This window comes from Balearica regulorum, chromosome 3 (assembly GCF_011004875.1).
Source record: "Balearica regulorum gibbericeps isolate bBalReg1 chromosome 3, bBalReg1.pri, whole genome shotgun sequence".
Classification (NCBI taxonomy): domain Eukaryota; kingdom Metazoa; phylum Chordata; class Aves; order Gruiformes; family Gruidae; genus Balearica; species Balearica regulorum.
In genome coordinates, this window is record NC_046186.1 from 106,811,289 (window position 1) to 106,830,228 (window position 18,940).

Sequence of the window (18,940 nt, forward strand, 5' to 3'; positions counted from 1 at the left end):
AGAAAAGGCTCAGAAAATTAAAACACTCACCTAAATAGAACACTGGAAAAGAAAAAAAAAAGAAAAAAAGAAGAGGAGAAAAAAAAAACAAACATCAGAACCTTATCACCATATCAGGAGAAGGAAGATAAAGTATGTTTCTACAGGTGACACCAAAATTTACTCAGATTTTAGCTCATTGACTTGGATCAAAGACCATCCTTTGTGGACAGGCAAGCGTTGTGTCCAAAGGAACAGAGGCATACAGTGAATGTACGAACTGTGCATTCTGCTAAGCACAAGAAATGCAAAAGAGAAGGACATGCAAATTCATCTTTGACTTTTGCTGATGGGCAATTCTGAGTCATACATCTTTCAAATAATTGTATATGCTAGATCTGTCTTCTAAAAACAAAAAGGCTTTTCCACTTTCCTCATGAATATATTTACAGCACAAAATTATTAAAAAATAATTAACAGAAGGGAAGAATGAGAAGTGTGGAATAGAATACAGTAGATCATGAATGCACTGTTTCTGTAAAAATGAACAGTAAACTGTGAAATTATTTAGACCATAGCTACACTTGAAATTATGGAATTTATAAGCAAGTACAATTAAAAACAACGTATCCAGTTCTGAAAAGGTCCCGAAGCAAAACAGTAATTTCTTGCTGATAGTCCACCACAGTAGTTAGAGTGATGGAGTTGTACTGAGATCTCCCCCATCTCAAATATCAAAATGTAAACGTTGTTTGCCATCTGAACTTGTGAAAGTCATCCAAAAACATGAAGACACCATGTGTGATATATTGAGACATCAAGGACAGGCGATCTGCCTCAGACTCAGCAAGCAAAGTGCCCTGTTTAAAGACTACACACAAAGGCTCATTTACTCAAAACAGCACAGTGGTCATGCTGTGATCATTAAGACGACAAATCCTGAGAATTATAGAAGTGTATACTAGCTGCTGTACCCTACAGTTAAAAAGTAATGTAAGAACTTACTTCTAGAAGATAAAAGCAGAGGTTGTGTCTTCCTTATTTATTCTTTTCAACAAGCGTCAGGTCTTCATACCTAAGTACAGGATGTTGCCCTGGATGTACTATTTTTGCTTGGAGTATCTCCAAGACATACCCACAGATACAAATTTATATCATTTTTAATGCAAAAGATTTAACTGTAATAATTAATAATTATCAGTAAGTAGAAACATCTCTCATATCGCTCATCTGGAAAACTTTTCTGCTTTAAAACTTCCGAAGTCACACGTCCTCCTCTGTCATCTCCCCTGCGTGACAGGTGGTAGGTAGGCTTTTATGCCTGTTAAGCCATGACTGCAGCTCCCCAGCAGCTGGGCTGTTTGCTGTCTGCACCATGCTGCAACCTTTCATGGACTTCTAGAAGTAGACACAATCCAGCAGCAGCTGTGTTGCTGCTTAAAGGTGTTATACACCATTACTGCTTGCCATATCTCATATACTCCCTTCCCTCAGATCTGCTGTTTCTCAGTATGAAAAACATTGACCTAAAAATTAATAACAGAGAACAAAACCAAAAAGAAATGGTCATACTGTGGCCATTTACCAACTGGAACTATATCGTACTGAAAGTATAGTAGAAACAAAAACTTCAAACTTCCACCCATTTAATCTTCAAGCACATTTAACAGTCTTTTTGAACAAGGTATTATCACGCTGTACTTGAGTTTGGACTGCCACTCTATAATCCTTCTGCCAGTGTCCCCCCAACTCTTACTTTTGGTAGCACCACTGGAAACCAACCATCTAGCTTCACTCACACTGGCTATTCAAACCAGCCCAGCTATCAGAAAAAAAATAATCATGTTGTCTGTAAATTCTGCAGAACATAACCATCAGCAAGCCAAGCCAGCATAAACTGGCCAACCTACTCCAGTAAGTTACGTGCTTCTTTCATAGCTGTACGTGCAAGAGAGCCGAACACAATCCCCTGCTAACAATATGGTCCTAGTATTTCTTATATTTTTTTGCCATTAGGAAACGCAACCTGAGTATACCAGAAACTTTCAAGTAAAGTTCAGCTACCGAGTCATTTGGCCTGTTCTCCGACAAATCCCTCTCTGCAAGCACAGACTCTTAATAACCACACTGGCAAGTTAGAGGTACATACCAGGTGGAAAAGTATGTTTCATTCTATAAAATAAAGTTATTACAGCAAGCTAAGACCACCACTTCATTGTTAAAATATAACTGTCTGGATAGTGGGGCTGATGGTATAATAAATAAGCAAGCAGGAGGTAGCTAATAAAGAGCTCTCTCAGAGGCTTTTGAACACTTCAAGATACTTCAGAAACATCAAGCCCCAAGAGAAATATTCACAGACACTGCCCGGAAAAAAAGTCTGATCCTACAGGATCACTTTATCTTCAGAGACTGGTACAAGCCAAGTAAGAGACAAGGCTGAATGGTCTATTCATTCTGAGTTTTAAGGAAAGCCTAGCATCTTTCTTTTTCTAAAGAAAGCACAGATGGTGCACTCTGTGGCGCACTCTGACAGACAGAGGATATTATTTCATACTAATTTGTTCAGCAGCCATTCCAGTTTAAATGCTTTCTGTTTTTCAGCTTATTCTCACCTTTGCATCACCCTTCCTCTATGACAGTTCAGGCAACTGTGTAGTGAGAGATGGACTGGAAATCCAATGCCTTAAAAATCCCAGGGGAAAAAGCCCTACAAGAAGATCAGGACCAGTTCTGGTTCTTCATGCAGTCACACAGACCACTATGCTGGCATAGCTCAGAGAATGACATCAGACTGCTGGGGTCTGCTTGAGCCAAATTAAGCACCCCTAACATCACCTTTTTAAACCACAACCAGAGTTGTAGTTTATCAAACTCCTTAACTCCATTTTCACCTCTAATTGACTTCTTAACTCCCTGTCTCCATTCAAGAGCTGAATTAATTCCAGCTGCACAACCCTATGAAAGTATAATTAGCAAGCTGGAGATGGAAACACATGGCTTCTCCTCCCTCAATGTTATTTGGTTCATCAGTTCCTTCAATCTTTGCAATTACATTGTCTGCTTCGGGGTTTCACACCAAACTCTCAGCTCCGTTCCTTTTAATGTCACCTGCTTTACGCTAGCAGTGATGACATAGCACCTGGCTGACACCAAAGACATCACATTCTTATGAGGTAATAGCCCTAAAACATCCTTATAATCTACTGTTCAAGATGGAAACAATACACATACTATAGGTTATATAATGAGCTACAATGTGTATGTTCATTTAGCCAGAGAAGCTTGTTCGGGAGCTGGTAATGTAAGGATTTATAAAGTGGTTTTTTGGGGGGACTGCTGGCAGTCAGTTCGTGTGAAGTCTGCCTCAGAACCCCACGTGCCCTAGGGTTCAAGAAAGCCCAAAACACACACAAAACCCACTCCTGCAATTACTGTACTGTTCAGAGTACAGCATTAAAAGACAAAATCTGATTTTTAAAAAATCTAGTACTTTTAGAAAAAGTTGGTCAATTATCACACATAAGAATTGTAGTTTTCCCCCGAGAAACAGTTTATATAAACAAGTCAGTAATTAAGAATGCCCACTCTTTCATATCTCAGTATATTACTACCAGAACTAAGCAACATTCCAATTATATAGTCTGACAGTCAAATCAAAGTATGACTGACTTTTCAAAGGAAGAATGGATTGAAAGCAGACAGCAAGTTAATTTATATAAGCATATGCTATAAAGATAAGTGTACTAACTAACTACAATCTTTAGAAAAGATTCTCATTAAGGACAGCTTGAGTATACCTAGTAAGCAAAGAACACACCCCAGGTATGAGTTTAAAACCACAGTAAAAAGATGTATTTCTGTTATAGAATATAAGAACTTAAAAAGAGTGGTTTGCCAAATGCGTGGAAAGCAGGCTTTTTCAGAGATCTATGCTAGGAAGTAATAAGAAAAATGACTATGGTGAAGGAAGCTCTTCCACTTACCTCTAGCTCCTTCTCCCATTCAGAGCCTGTCCCACTCTACAACATTACAGAACACAGTCTGAGGAGACTTGCCTTCAGCAGAAGCAAAACAGCACCACTCCTCCAAGACCTGGACTTGTATTATGGATTTATAAGCAGGACTACAATGGTCAAAAATTAGGGCATTAACAAGTGACAAAACTGTTCTCTAATACTTCTATTCAGGCAAATCATCTTCCAGCTAAAACTTCTCTTTCCTTCAAATATCTACTTCCTCATACACAGCTACCATTTTTTAAGTACCTTCAGCTGAGTTAGTTTACTCATCACTCCCATTTATTTTAGCAGAGTGGTAACTATGTTGCATTTTCTATACTAAAAGTAAACACTTTCCATTTCCCTTCACAAGCACTTCTACCTGATCAAGGTATAAAAGGGAACAAAGAATAACAAAAATATTCATTAAAATGCATTTGAATTTGAGATAAGCCTCCTATCAGTGCCAGCAGAGCCTCCTATCAGTGCCAGCAGGGCCTTGGAAAGCGGGTGCTGATAACCTGGTGCTAGGCTCAGCTCAGCACTAGCTTGCCGGGTGATCTCGAGCAGGCTTGTGGTTTCCCCCTCTGCCGTCCTTTTATGCAGGGGGAGACACAGACAAAGCTTCAACAGTAGATTACTACAGTTGCTTAATGAAACTAGAATATCACAATCTTAAAAAGGCAAGTATTGGAAGTTAAATATATCAATATCATCTACTACAGGTTATTTATTTTTTTCCAGTTCTGTAAAAATTTGTTTAAATAGCAATGTTATAGATGATGACTGTCACCTTTTGCACATCACACTGAAGAAATGAGCCTAATAAAGCTGTATTTCCAAAACTGTGCTCATGATTCTATGACAACACCCTGTTTCTTAAAGACAGCAGATTTAATATAGCTACAACTTCTACTGGTAATATTTTTAAAACAACAATATGAACGCTCAAGAGAAAAATAAATTAACATTCCCCAATGTTTATTAAACAAAACTTTATCCACAAAATCAATATACTTCTCTGTATGTTTCCCATGCAGTTAAGACCAACGACTAAATTTTAATGACATTCTTTGTGTTGCCCACCCAAATTTTAATGCTTTCACCTGATACAACACTAATCCTGAAGAATCACACAAAGCAGAAACACCACACAGGCAACACTTAAAAGTGAGTATAACTCTGAAAACTTAGCAACTCTCCCTTCACCTCCAAATACCACAACTAAAACTAACGATGCTTTCAATACTCTTACGCGCAATTAAAACAGAAGTATTTTGTCCAATAAACAGTTAAAACTTCCTTTAGGTTAATATTTTGGCATATAAATCAGGATTAGTTAATGAGGATTAGCCATTCTAGAATCTAGTAATTAAAAAAAATTTCTTTAATCAATCCTACATTTAAAAGGAAAAGAAAAAAGCTTACTAGCAAAAATAGAGATATTATCTGACTTCTGACAACAGAGGTAATACCCCATCATGTTACTCCCATTCTGACAGGGAGTGCTAACAGCACTGCTCCAGAGGCTTGCCATGAGTACAGGTATAGCATAATTATTTCATTGCAGTAGAATCTTTTTTTTTTCCCTCAAAACAAGTTTTAGCATGACATGAAGCACAACAGTACAAGGAGAAGCATTTGAATCTCCTCCTGCCCTGTATATAAATTTCTCATTTCAGTCTCCTATAGCCTCTACACATATTCCAATTAGTTAACCCCAGGTTTTGTTTCAGTTTGCATTTCCCAGAGATACTGAATTATTCAATCTATTATATGAGTAAGTACATTCCCCTCTCAGCAAGGATTTAATGAACTATCTTCACTGTAAGATAAAGGACTGCACATCAGTATACAGCTGTGGAAAAAGCATGCTTTTCCCCATAAATGCTTGATTATTTAATAACTGGACAACCTCACTTCTAAGATTACAAATAATTTCAAAGAAATTTAACCTCAAGGTTTTTTTTCCCAAGATTAGACTAACAAAATAAAGAGATCCTTCCTCCTCCTCCTCCACGTTTTCCTATGAATTAAAGTGTTATCTAAGGCACTATTAGAAGAGCTTCACTGAAGCCATTCTTATCCTTGTCTTTAGATCCAGAATATTCAAAAATCTTTTCACAAAGCAATATATAACTGTTAAAGATTAGTACAAAAATCATCATTAATCTTACATATATATAATTTTATTAGAATCAGAATACAGTTATTTATGGTTGTATGACATCCTTCAGTTTGTCTTTTGCTGCTGTCATCCTCTGCAATGAACAACTCAAAATACCTCCTCAAATGCAAATTACACATATATAAACCTCATACTTAGTTTCTTATTCTCTTAGTGAGGCTTTGCTGGGATTGAAGACAGATGCCACACAAAACAGCGCCAATTCCAGCTGAACTGGAAGGTGCTTTTTGCAGCAAAACTGAGTGTGATACCCCTTTAGTCCTCCCATCTCCATTGCACAATTCCCTTACTTGCCCATATTCCTTCAAAGGAATAATCTGTTTTCCCACACATCAGAGAATTTGCTCAGCCATATAATTTCCCTTCGTTGAGGCCTTTCTCTCATTCCAGAGTCACTTTGATTGCAAGACTGAGCTCTACTTAATGCGGATATGAAAATTTTCTTTGTAATGCAATGCAAAAACTTCACAGAAAGCAGTCGTCTTCGCTCTAGACAATTAAGACCAATTACTGAATATCTGAACACACTGTGCACAGCCTTAAGCCAGAAATCCTCTTCAAATTACCTCAAACTGATGATATATACTTGTCATTTAATGAAGGTGTAACTTTTGACCACCTCAGACAATTAATGAAATGAGTAAGTCTTTCAACGTTTTCCCAAATGACTGACAGAAACAAATCCTGGTTCATTTTTAATACATCTTCTAAACAGTATGGGGCAGGAACTTGTAGCGTTAGTAGCCTAACTTAAAAATTCAGGAGAAAGCGCAGTCCTGCATTGTTGTCTTTCCCTTTAGATTTGCAGGTGGCCTACAATCTGCTCAACCAGCCAGCAGGAAAATAGGGTCTGGCTGAATAGCTACTAGCTAATACAATCATTCAAACCAGAACAGACTGAAAACACTTTGACTTTTACATTGATTTAAATAAACAGAGTTCCAGCATAAGAGAAATTAGGACGATTGCATGATTGGCACTGCAAATCAGGGAGAGAACAAAAAAAAAAAGGCCAGAGACAACATATTTCAGACAATTTCACTGACAAGTCAAGCCATCAGTTCAGAGCCCTTCGAGACAAACCTGTACCATTTTTCAGAAGAAAATTGCCAGTTGCGGTAAAGCCTTTACGCTATTCCAACTTCAGACACTTTCAGTGGTACAGGCACCCGGTGTCTTCGCCTCTACTTCTGTAGATCCACTAGAGGGAGATCCTAAATTAAACAACCCCAACTTATGCCAGCAATACAACAGGTGGAGGTGCCAACTGCAAGCAAGATCAATGACATTTTTCAAATATATGCAAGAGAAGGAGACTATAGGATTTTTTTCTTTATAAAGAGTGAGAAAGAGCCGTAACAGCTGACTTGCAAACCAAAAGGATGTCCACAAAGTAATCTCTAATATTCCTCAGAAATCATTCAGATTGCTGTGAACCCCTGCATAAAGTTTAAAATTCATCTACAGTTTTATGAATTTCTGAACAGTAGGCTCAGCCAGCATTAAAACTGCCTTCCTTTTATGAATAAAATACAACTTAAATAACCAAGCTAATAAAAGAAATTGCCAAAATGAGAAAACACAGCAGAAAATAAGGCTACTGCAAAAATCAAACTTCAATTGTAAGCAATTCTGGAGTAAAAGGGAAGTTATCTATATGGGATTTCTTTATTTACTTGAGATGGAGATTTTATATGCTGGTTTAGATATACCAAGAAACAGCAATTTACATAGATTAGAGACAACTTGTCCTCTTTAGGTAGAGATTTTTGAAGCAATATTGTCAGAATAGCAACTAGCACTGCACGTATTAAAAATTTCTGAAAGTCTGGCAGATAAGTAAGAAGAAACAGAATGATCAATATATAACGTATCGATCTTTACATATTAGCACAAATTCCTATTGTAACTTATATCCCCTGAGGACTTTTAACAGACTGTTTCAAAAAAAAAAAAAAAAAGGCTGATTTGTATAATAAGAAGGAGGGGCAGTTGCAAACCATTTCTTAAAATGAAGAACTAACATTAGAGCCTCAGAGCCAGTGACCCATCTAAGTAAATGTTTGCCTATGTCAGAGACGCTAAAAAAACCCCCACCAACCTAAACACATTTAACACCAAGGATTTATTCTAGCTGTACTTTTAGTAAATTATACCAACCACAGAGATAAGAAATGCATTAACTTTAAGCAAGGAGTCCAATTAGTTTGTTTCTAAACTGCAAGCTACTTAGTATTCTATTGCCATTACTGAAATAGGCACGTTCAGAAAAATACTTGATATTTTTTATTTCTTACACTGATACAGGTCAGAAAAAATTAAGTAATAAGTAGATCATACACTGACAAACCTCCCAGTTGATAAAACTTAAGAACACCTGTTGACAGTATTCTAACACAGATATATTATGAACATTTCTCTTTAAACACTGTCTAGAAATGGTAGCAGGCTTATAAAGTGATTCTGCATAATTATGAATTTTTTCACAAGCAGCAGTACAAAACAACTCATCTTCAGACATCTGCTGAAGTGATGCTGCTAACATTAAGCTTTGGTTTTATTTCATCTCGATGGGAGCTAGAGCACCTCTATGTCTGTGAAATAGGTGACAGCTAATCTAAACAGCCACAGTATTTCTTGGCTGACAGAAGTTATAGAAGACCGGTTATCTCCTCCTGTGCCAAAGGTGTCCACCATTAGCTTGTGATGCAGCTAATGCATTTTGACTCATACCTGCTACTACTACCAAGTGAAATCACAGGACAGAGAAACAAAGCGACAATCTTACAATTCAGAAAACTTAAAGGTTACAACCAGTCGCTATCAAACATAATTACACAACTTAATTCATTTTCTTGTCAGATCTATTTCTCAAAGCCATGAAGAACAAACTAGGTAGACTACAGCACCATAGCCAGGAACCAGGATATGATATTACATGATATTACAGTCATACTCATTTCATGAGCCACACAAAAATCCACCTAAAACCAAAACAAACCTCCAATCATCATGGATTGACTGGTATTAAATTGAATGAAGCAGACAAACTGAAGGGCCACTTCAGAGATCAATGAAGAGGCTTCTGGTAGAATGATTTGGAAGAATTCACAATTTGGGATGAGCAGAGGACTGAATTCTAAGCACAGTGGCTTTTAGACTCATTGCAAAGCTAATTTCCCCTCCTCTTCCCCCCCATCATTTAAGAAATTATTGAAGTTGTACAACAGAAAGAAGAGTTACTTTCATTGAATTGTTTGCTCCTGTGGAATTACATTGATTCTAAGCTATTGCTTAAATGACATTTTGTATTATTAAAGTCACATTCAAGGAACCATCTAAAAACAATTTTAGTTTTGTTCAAGTCTAAACAATCTGTCTTTATGAACTGAAATGGCATCTTAGTTCAATAAAATTTCTACTACTGAAGAATATAATAGTTGTTAGCCCACATATACTTTGCATAAAGCAGCAAGAGAACTAGTCGTTAGATGAATCACAATGATCTGTGAAATGAAAAATCAGACACACTGACCAATTAAAACATGAGCACTGTCATGCCTGCCCATCATTTCAGCCTCTCCAGTAGCTCAGTTTTAGTGTCAGGAGGAGGAGTTAAATTAAATGATAAAAAATATATATATATGCATATAAACACACACACACTTGTTTGAAACATGCTGTACCAAATTCTTCAAGTACAGGTAACAGGAAACAACATAAACCCTTCAAATTGCGGTGATTACCATAAATCAGGCCTTTTCAGACTTTACATCAAATGAGTAGAAACCAACTCGTGTTCCCAAATGTTGTTTGGCGAGGTGATAAACGGTCAGAGCACATGAAAGGCATACATACAATCAAGTAACCTTTAGGAAAAGGAGAACTGAGGGATTTAGAGGAGAAAACGTCTAACTGAGAGGCAGGAGAACAGGATACACAACTAGGTTATTTTAGCTTGCAAAAAGACACCTTATACCTCTAGCTACCCTTTATATTTTGGCCTCATATGCTGCAGAACAGCATAAGCACTGCAGAATGTATCATCCTTCTTTGTCTAGATGGTTTAGTTTCAAAAGTTAAGTCTTGAAACAGCTATCAGAATGAAAAGCAGCTGGAGAAAGTCACCCTTTTTTGCTGTAGCCGACACAGCCCTAGTAAGGTTATCTACAGCCTTTCTCTCTACAAGAGAAAGAAAACTGGCACAAAAGTACTATCTCTTGTTACATGGGCAATCTTTAAAGTTTAATGAGGACAAAAGAATTCTATTTGGTTATAAGAACACAAAAGTCTCTTGAAGTCTTTTAAAATAAAAACTCCCTCTGTGCGTGTCCCAGTGTTATACTGGTCAATTTGCTGTAGAGTTAGAATATATTACAGATACCAGCTGAAGACTGAAAGCCCCTATGTTTTCCACCAATATTTTAAACCCTCTATGTCATCCTATTCTCCAAATTGATAGATCTGTTGTCTAAATTATGTGTTCATTTGAATGTTAGTCCTGGATCCAAGGTCTCCAAGGTAGAAAACTCTGTATGGTAAGAACTGCCAAAGACAACCTGAATTCCAAAGTTCAGAGGAGAAAAAAAAAAATTTACATTTTCACAATAAACCAGTATTCAATGAGAAGGAAAAATACCAATACACATTAAGAACACTAGGTATCTCTAGAAATCCTGAAAAGTACCCTGATTATGAGCTACACATTTTTTAGTCAGGTGTTTTGGTTTTGTTTCCTAAAAAAAAAAAAAGCAAAGTCAGCAAGTTTCTGTATGTAATAGATAACACGAAAACAGGTTTACTTGTTAGGAATTGCATTTACACAGATGGCAGTTAAGTTGAGAATCACTATTAAGCAGCAGCAATTAGGCAGACAAAACACTCGGATAATTAAAATGGCTAGAGGCTGAATCATGATTAGAAGCAAGACTTATGGACTTTTATGCATAAACATTTGAATTTTTTCCATCTCTGTATTTGAGCCATCTTCAAAAAAAAAGTTAAGAGACTCTTACCAGCTTCCTGTGAATTTAATACTTCTAAGGCATGCATCATGGCACTTGCGAAGACGTTGGCATCTTCTTTGCTGCCAAAATTCAGACCATACACCTGCCTAGCATCACGCCACTGGTGGAAGGTCTGTGTAGCCTGATTGTACTTCAGCCCTTTTGGAATGGCACAATTTATTACCACCTATAATCATAAAAAAAATAATTTACTGATGTTTAAAATTGCTGTTTCATCACAAGTTTTAGCTTCGTGTAGGTTTTATTGCTTAGCAATGTGGGTTAATTCCATCCCCATAATCCACAAGATCAATGTTGAAGCACATAGCCATTTCAATTTTAATTCCAATACCACATGAAATCAGTGATGAGAATACACAAGGGGACTACTGAGATATTTTGTATTAACTTTTGTAGCTCAAGCATTCTCATTTCAAATGATGCAATGATGCTTCAGAACAGCAATGTAGTAATATCAACAGTTCTGACTTTTAGTAGCAGAATACTTGATGCAAATATGCGTTTGGATTTCAGAAACTCAGTTTTCCATTAACTTCACAGAGTACTTGTTAGAATTATGTTTTTTAAGCAAGTTATCACCTTCTCACTGTGGCTGCTGCACCCCTTGGTTTGCCATGCTTTCAGTAGCAGTTTACATGGACTTCTACTATGCATCTCAGGGTAGCATTTTGCAAGATCCCTATGGCTCACACAAAAGATGATAAATTCTAGCTAGTAGAACAACCGTTTATTACAAGCTAGCCACTAAGAGGCTCTCATTGCACTTGGATAACTATATCCTCTCACCTTTTTTCACTGAATAATGGGAGAAAAAAAAAACCACTGGTTTGTTCTCAGATGAATGCACAGAGATCATTTATTCGTGGAGTAAGTGCTTAATGACAAATCACACAAGAGATTATCAGTCTATGCTTCAGTTGTGTGGTAAATGACCAAGAACAGACCAAAAGAATTTTATGAAATGCTGGGAGAGAACAAAACATGTAGAAGCGTTCCTCAAACAAAAAGATTAGATCTTTAACTCCACCCCGAGTATCACAAGGCAGAGCATATCTCAAGACAGAGTGCTCAGTTTGCCATTTAATCAAGATCTAATAAATTCTTCATCAAGGAAATTAAGATGTAATCCTTGTTGCTCCCTTTTCAACCTCTCAAAGTGGGAGATGATCAGCATTACCAAATGTCAGGAGATGGTTTTATTTTTTGAATGAACTGATATGGGGAAATGAGAAATAATGCATCCAACTTTTCATAATATAGGAAGAGCCACAACAGAACTGCTGGTACCGATGTAGACTGCAGCTAAGAGCAGAGAGTAGGGAAGAAGAAAAGTTCTTAGGCTGACACTTTGCCTTAAAGAGAATCAGATGACTTCTGTACACACCACTAGCCTTCATATCCGTCTGCGGGAAGGAATGGTAAAGAGCACACAAGGACTATCACATTGGATGTAGGTAAAGTGCTGGATTTATTGGGGGGGGGAAGCCATAATACAGTTTTGATACTTTATATAAAAATAAAAGTTCATTATTTACTGTTCCCATAATTTTACTGAAGACATATTTCTCAATGTTAAAAACAATCACAAGAAATAGCTTAAGGTTCCTATTCCAAATTTTCAGAGATTTGCTTACCTGATGATCCTGAATCTTCCTGCCCACTACTCTGAAGGTATTGTTGCCTGTGTGATGATATATATGAACTCTGCTGAATCCAGTTGATCCACCAGCTGGAACCCATTTCTTATTGGCATCATCATAGACCATTACAGCAGCTCGTGCTTGGCAGATACTCTGTTCACTGTTAAAATACAAGTATTTTAGAGTAGAACATAAAATTACTTATAGCAAATCATCATCTTTTCAGTTAACTTTTTTTTTTAAACTCAAAATGTTAAAGTAATACTCCTTGCAACTTGCTGAAACATCCACCTTTCTAAACAGAAAACCGCTAGCACTTTCACTTTTGCTTAAAGGTGTTCTGAAAAACTGTGGTCGAACAGGCCTAACTACTAATGAAAGAGATCAAGAAGATATTTACTTACTTTTTTTTTTTCCTCACCTTTCCCCCCTTGCAGGTTCCCCCCACACCCCTTTCTCCTCACCACCAACTATTAAGTTTAATTAAATGCCTTAACTATATACAAAGTTTTCTGCAAAGACTGGAGAACAAAGAATCTGGAGTTGCACTAGTTCATACAGTTTACATTTTCCAGTGACAGTTACTTCTACAAGAAATGAGGATATGTTTTTTTTTAACCATACACAGAAGAAAACACACATACACACATGATAAAGTTCAGCACAAAAAGTTCACCTGCTCATAAATGAAAGGCTTTTTAGTTTTGACATATTTTACAACAGTTGACACCTAGATGTAACATTTTCTCCCTGAGAAAAGGTTCTATTGATTACTGAAAAGTGCAATTTCATCAGTAGCTAATCCTGATTACGGCAGTCATCTGGAAGCTAAGGTACAGCCTAAAGTTGAAAGGGAGTGTATCACGAATGTCATCATATTAGAAACACAAGAAAGCAGAACATACCATAAACACACTATTTACTAGGAGAGGAGCAGGTGATACCACGCAAGTTGTCTTTACGGGAAATGTCCAGATGTAGACAGGAAATAAAAATAGAAAGGAATGATTTCTTATCAGTAAGTCAAATTCTCTGAACATACCACTCCAGCACATCCAAGATTATAGAAAGCACATGATGCCTGGCTTGCAAGGAATGTGGCCTGCCATTTGGAAAACTGAGAAGACTGAAGAGGTATGCATTCGCCATGAATTACAAAAGAAGAGTAATGAAATATTTCTTCATATTTTATAAAGAAGAGAGAAGACAATTCTCCCCCAGCCTTTCTTGGGTTTTTACTGGTTGGTTGGTTGGGGAGGAGGGGAGACGGACAGACGTTGTGTGTGTTCGTTGGGGGATTTTTTAAAAACACCATGCTGAATTTCCCAATGTCTTATTTCTATCTCCCACCACAAGAAAATTCAGCAGTGTATCCAGCTGTTTTGTTAACTTTCAGTACTGACACTTTTGAGAAAACACAGCACCAATTTCTCTCACACTTTCCATGGCACTCCAACAATTAGAAAAGTGCTCAATGCTGGGATGCTTTTCAAGGCTAGGGGAGAAGAGAGAATACTGACATCATGTCTCTTATGCATGTGAGAGACTCAAAATGAGGAAATATATTCTTAATTTTAAAAATGCACATGTTCTAGTCTTGTCACCTATTCAACAACTAGATCAGAATGAGATGATAACCTCTAATTAGACCACCTTTTTTCTAGCCAGAAATTAGTTCAATATAGGGATAGTAAAATTATAATATACATATATACAGTGCTTCTTTTCTAAACATAGTCCACCTTATAGTTTACAATTTCGACCAAAAGGACCACATCTGATCAAAGATGAAGATTAGATGCAAAGAAAATAAAATTAGTTACAAGTTTCAGGTGTTTCACAATCCTATTAAAAACACACCAAGAGTACCATGCAAGAACCTACTGGATTTTTCTTTTCTTTTTTTTTTTTTTTTAAAGACTATTTTGGTACACAACTATCTTAAAGTTCAAACCTAGAAACATTCTGTACTGTTCACAAAGTACAGAACAAACAGTAGTGGTTTTTCTAAAATGCATAACAGTTATTACAGAAAACTTCTGTAAAATTTCTGAACACAAAACAAATTTTTGCTACATTTGAATTTGGATCAATCACAGGCATGCTAAACCACAGGTGACAGGACCCAGATACTGATATGGAAGCAAAGCCATGTGGTTTGCAGGGTACTTGGCAAAAAATAACTTCATCTCAATCATGTGTCAGGCAGATAAGAAAATCATTTAGATTCTATTAAAAATTGAGACTATGAGTATAAGCTAATATGTTCCAATTACAATGAAGGCAGAACCAGAGAGTGATTGAGTAATGGTACAGTGATTAAAAGACTTAATTAATAGTACAGACCATCAAGTTCAGATGTTCTTATTCAGAGCGTTCTCACTCTTTGCCCTGCCATGGCCTCCCACAGGCCGAAGTTTTTACAAAACCTCTGGTTTTACAGGATTTTATTTAACATAACAAGAATAAAACTGTACTCATTCTAGAACTATTTGGTATTCAAGTGGCACAATTCATAAGCACAAATAAGATGACCTTGAGTAGAATTTCTAGCTTTTCTTTAACAACTAATTTTAGTTCCACTTCTCAGGCTATGCCTTATAACTGGAAATATTACCCAAGTCTAGATCTCAAATATTTCATGCTCCATTTAAAGTAAAAGAATTTTCTTAATAGCAGGGGATTATTCTTAACCATATAAAGATACAAGATGATTCACATACTTTAAAAAAAGACAAATACAAACAATTTCCAGTTGACCTACTCAATCATTACACAATAAGCCTTCTACCTCTATTTCATACAAATCCTACAACTAAAATTTTAATGTTCCAGGTCTATAATTTTCATATCCAGGTACCAATTTGCAGGTGACACACTCCCCTCCTGCCAACAGTTCCCACCACCCATCACTTTGTTTATCAGACTGCAGCAGTAAGATAGAAAAATAAAGCTATCACTATCAGAAACAAATTAAACCATCCCACCGCGCTATTTTTTTTCCAGGGTTCAATAATTGCACATTACTAGATATAGGGGAGATTAATTTAATTTCTTTCCCTGAGAAAGAAGTTCTGCATTCTAAAGTGATTACTTTTTGTTTTGAGGAAAAGCATGGAGGCAGGAGCTTTAGCAAAGAACCACCTTTATGTCTGCTCTTCAGTGACCCTTTGATAGTTTCATATTTGAATACAGTATATACTATATTACAGCAGTTAGCCACCATAAGTCCCCCAGAAAAATTTCATTTTTTAAAAATAAGATGCATACCTGAACTGCACTAACCTCAAAGGGCCAAACCAAATCGAAAACCCATGCTGTTAGCTCATGACTATCTTTGACAGGTCTAATGAAAAAACAGGTTTAGTTTTCTTTCCATGATCCACCTTCTCCTAGAAAAATGCTGAGTTTAACATACAGGCTGTTACTAGAACTTGAGCCACTGCCCTTTGTATTCGTCTACTATATATGAACTTAAACTTCAATTCAAAGGAACAGGAGCCAAGTGAATCAGAACAGTGTTGTTTATCATATTTCTTGCTCTTCAAGCTTATTACACTTCCCTGCTGTACTTCTAACAGGAGACAGGTCTTCAGTGATGACAATATTTATACGTGAGCTCTTCAGAGTCCACAGGGTTTTCTGCAATACATGTGTCCCTTAGACTGCAGGAACTGACCGTAAGATGCTAGAAGATGACTGACTTCATTTACTGCACCAGAATCACTTTGGTCTGATCACAAATGCCTTTTTTTTTTTTTTTAAATTTAAAAAAAAAAAAACCAACAACATTGCTTTAGCACTAGTGGGAAATAAATAAATTGCCTACAGTCATGTCTCAAGAGAAAAGGAAAAGGGTTTTCATCTCTTTGCCATGTCATTAGGCCTTCAAAAGCATCCTACAGGGTTTACTTGCCTGTCTACAGATTTTCCTTTTTCTGGTGTGTTATACTGGCGTAATGGTCCCAGCAACCATTACGCTTGGATTAGCCTTCACCTTCCCAACATGAGAGCTCGTTAGGGGATGTGGGAGAATGAGTGAAGGGATCCATCTCCAGCTTCAAATGCTACTGCCAAAGGCACAGCTGCTCAAAGAACTGATTGCTACCTTATTAGGGCAGTGGCTTGGGGAATTAAAGTGACAATCTAAATATTAACTAAGAAAAATTAAGAAATTGTCTGTTCCCAAGTAAATTTACTACACTAAGTATATGAAATTATATGCAGAAAAGGGCAAATTCATAAAAGGGAACACTCATGCAAAACAGTGCTTACCAAACCTTAGGAAACAAAGTGTAAAAGCTCTCTTCCCAAAATGTAAAGCTTGACAAATAGCTGGATAAATATATGTTAGGAGGAGTTCTTCTCTGGACAAAGATGTAAGGCTCTGATTGTTAAAGCCAACCATTATTCTGGATAAGTCCACCTACAGCAATACCATATAAAGCCAAAGACAGGGTGGTTGTTTTTTATTTGGGGTGGAAGAGTGGGGGGAGGTCTGGCACTCAAAAGGCTCGCACAAAAAAACACAGTAGTAATGAATCATAAGTATGAGATTATTCTTATGGGAGAATATACTTTCCTCCTCCAGTGATGAGATCATATGGAAAGCTCAAAAACCATAGCAAACTGAACCCTAACAGACATCATTCTTTCGCCCAGATGGAATGTGTTCATTCTTTCACATCCCAACGCACAGTGACACCAATGCACAGTCTGCTGACCTAAGCCTTTTCTTTCTCTCCTCAAAAAGTGGATGCTTGGTTTTCCTCTCTCAAGAACTAAAAAGGATAAACAGACTTAAATGATCAAACTCAGATGGAAAACAGCATGACTGCAGCCACAGAAAAGATTATTTAAATATACTAACAAAAGCAAGGAAAAGCTGTGATTCCTCTGATTCTCAAACCTTTAGTAATTTTGTCAGTGATGTAACAACAAGGGTTTTTTGAAAATCGTATCCCACTACCGCTTCTTCTGATGATTCAGGGTTTTGTGGTGGTTTGTTGTTTTTTTTTTTTTTTTGCTATGTTCTCAATTTACAGAAACATAACAACATGTTCTTAAATGTGCAGTCTTTGTGGGGCAGAAGGAATGGAAAGAGACGCTGATTCATCAAACGCCTGTTTAAGCTTTTTAAACCATGTGGCACAAAGCTAGAAAGAAACTTCAAACATTTCCAATACAAACATCTTAAAATACACATTTTTAAAAAGCAGCTAAGTGCTGGTCCAGATATCAAGTTTTATATCTTGGCGGTGATGTTTTGTAAGACGATTTTCCCTGCTTGTTCCTGAACCCTGACTGGCATGTCACAGTGAAAATGTTGAGTTCTCTGCTTCACTATTAAAGAATCAAAACCAAACAAACAACAACAAAAAACCCCACAACATACTGTGTACTGTACTATTACTTTCTATTAACTAAAACAGACCCTTTATAGAGAAAATTGTCATGTATTCCAAGCTGCTCATTTGGCTCAACTCAACAGTTAAGCTACTTGTTAGCATCTTACAAGTTAACATAAAAATGTTTCCAATGCCCTCAAATATGCTCCTCACATCATGGTCTGCTGAGAACCAGACTGAACTCAACTACACAGATTAACATTTACTTTTGAGAGTAGGGGAAGGGGTTTGGATTTGTTGGGGGCAGTGATGCAAATGGGTACAGGGGAAGAACTTTGGGTCACTTAAGTTTTTAACTCATAATCCACTGCTTTAATTTCACTCATCTTTTGAACGCTAGCACTTTAGCCAAAAGCAAATCAGAGAGGAAGCTGAGTGTAACAGTTACCATCTCCTCCTGCCAAGTAGGCCGGCGTTCACGCCACTAACAGGACATCATGAAAAAATACAATCCATTTGGGCTCAGCAACAGTTAACACAGTAGTTCTTAAAATAATTTTTTTCTGTAACTCATCCTCAGCTGAAAGGTAAGAACCTCAACTTATTCTGCCCTGAAACCTAGCTGAATATGCTGCTGCAGGGGAACACGATGGTCTTGGTACAGCAGAAGGAACTACACCGTGCTATGCTACTTGCACCCAGCTTCAAATGATGTGGCTTGCCGCTCCAAGACTTCAGCCAGTACAGAATTTAGTTG

The 18,940-nt window shown here is 37.0% G+C and overlaps 1 protein-coding gene across 7 annotated transcripts in view; it reads right to left on the minus strand.

Moving 5' to 3' along the window:
* Positions 1-18,940, minus strand: part of ENAH (ENAH actin regulator) — a 100,360-nt gene that overhangs the window by 39,061 nt on the left and 42,359 nt on the right. For all 7 annotated transcript variants that reach the window (XM_075749366.1, XM_075749365.1, XM_075749364.1 and 4 more), the window contains exons 2-3: positions 12,830-12,995; positions 11,184-11,361 (exon numbers count right to left, since the gene is read on the minus strand). In XM_075749366.1, the coding sequence (XP_075605481.1) occupies positions 11,184-11,361; positions 12,830-12,995 (344 nt within the window). The remainder of the gene's footprint in view (positions 1-11,183; positions 11,362-12,829; positions 12,996-18,940) is intronic.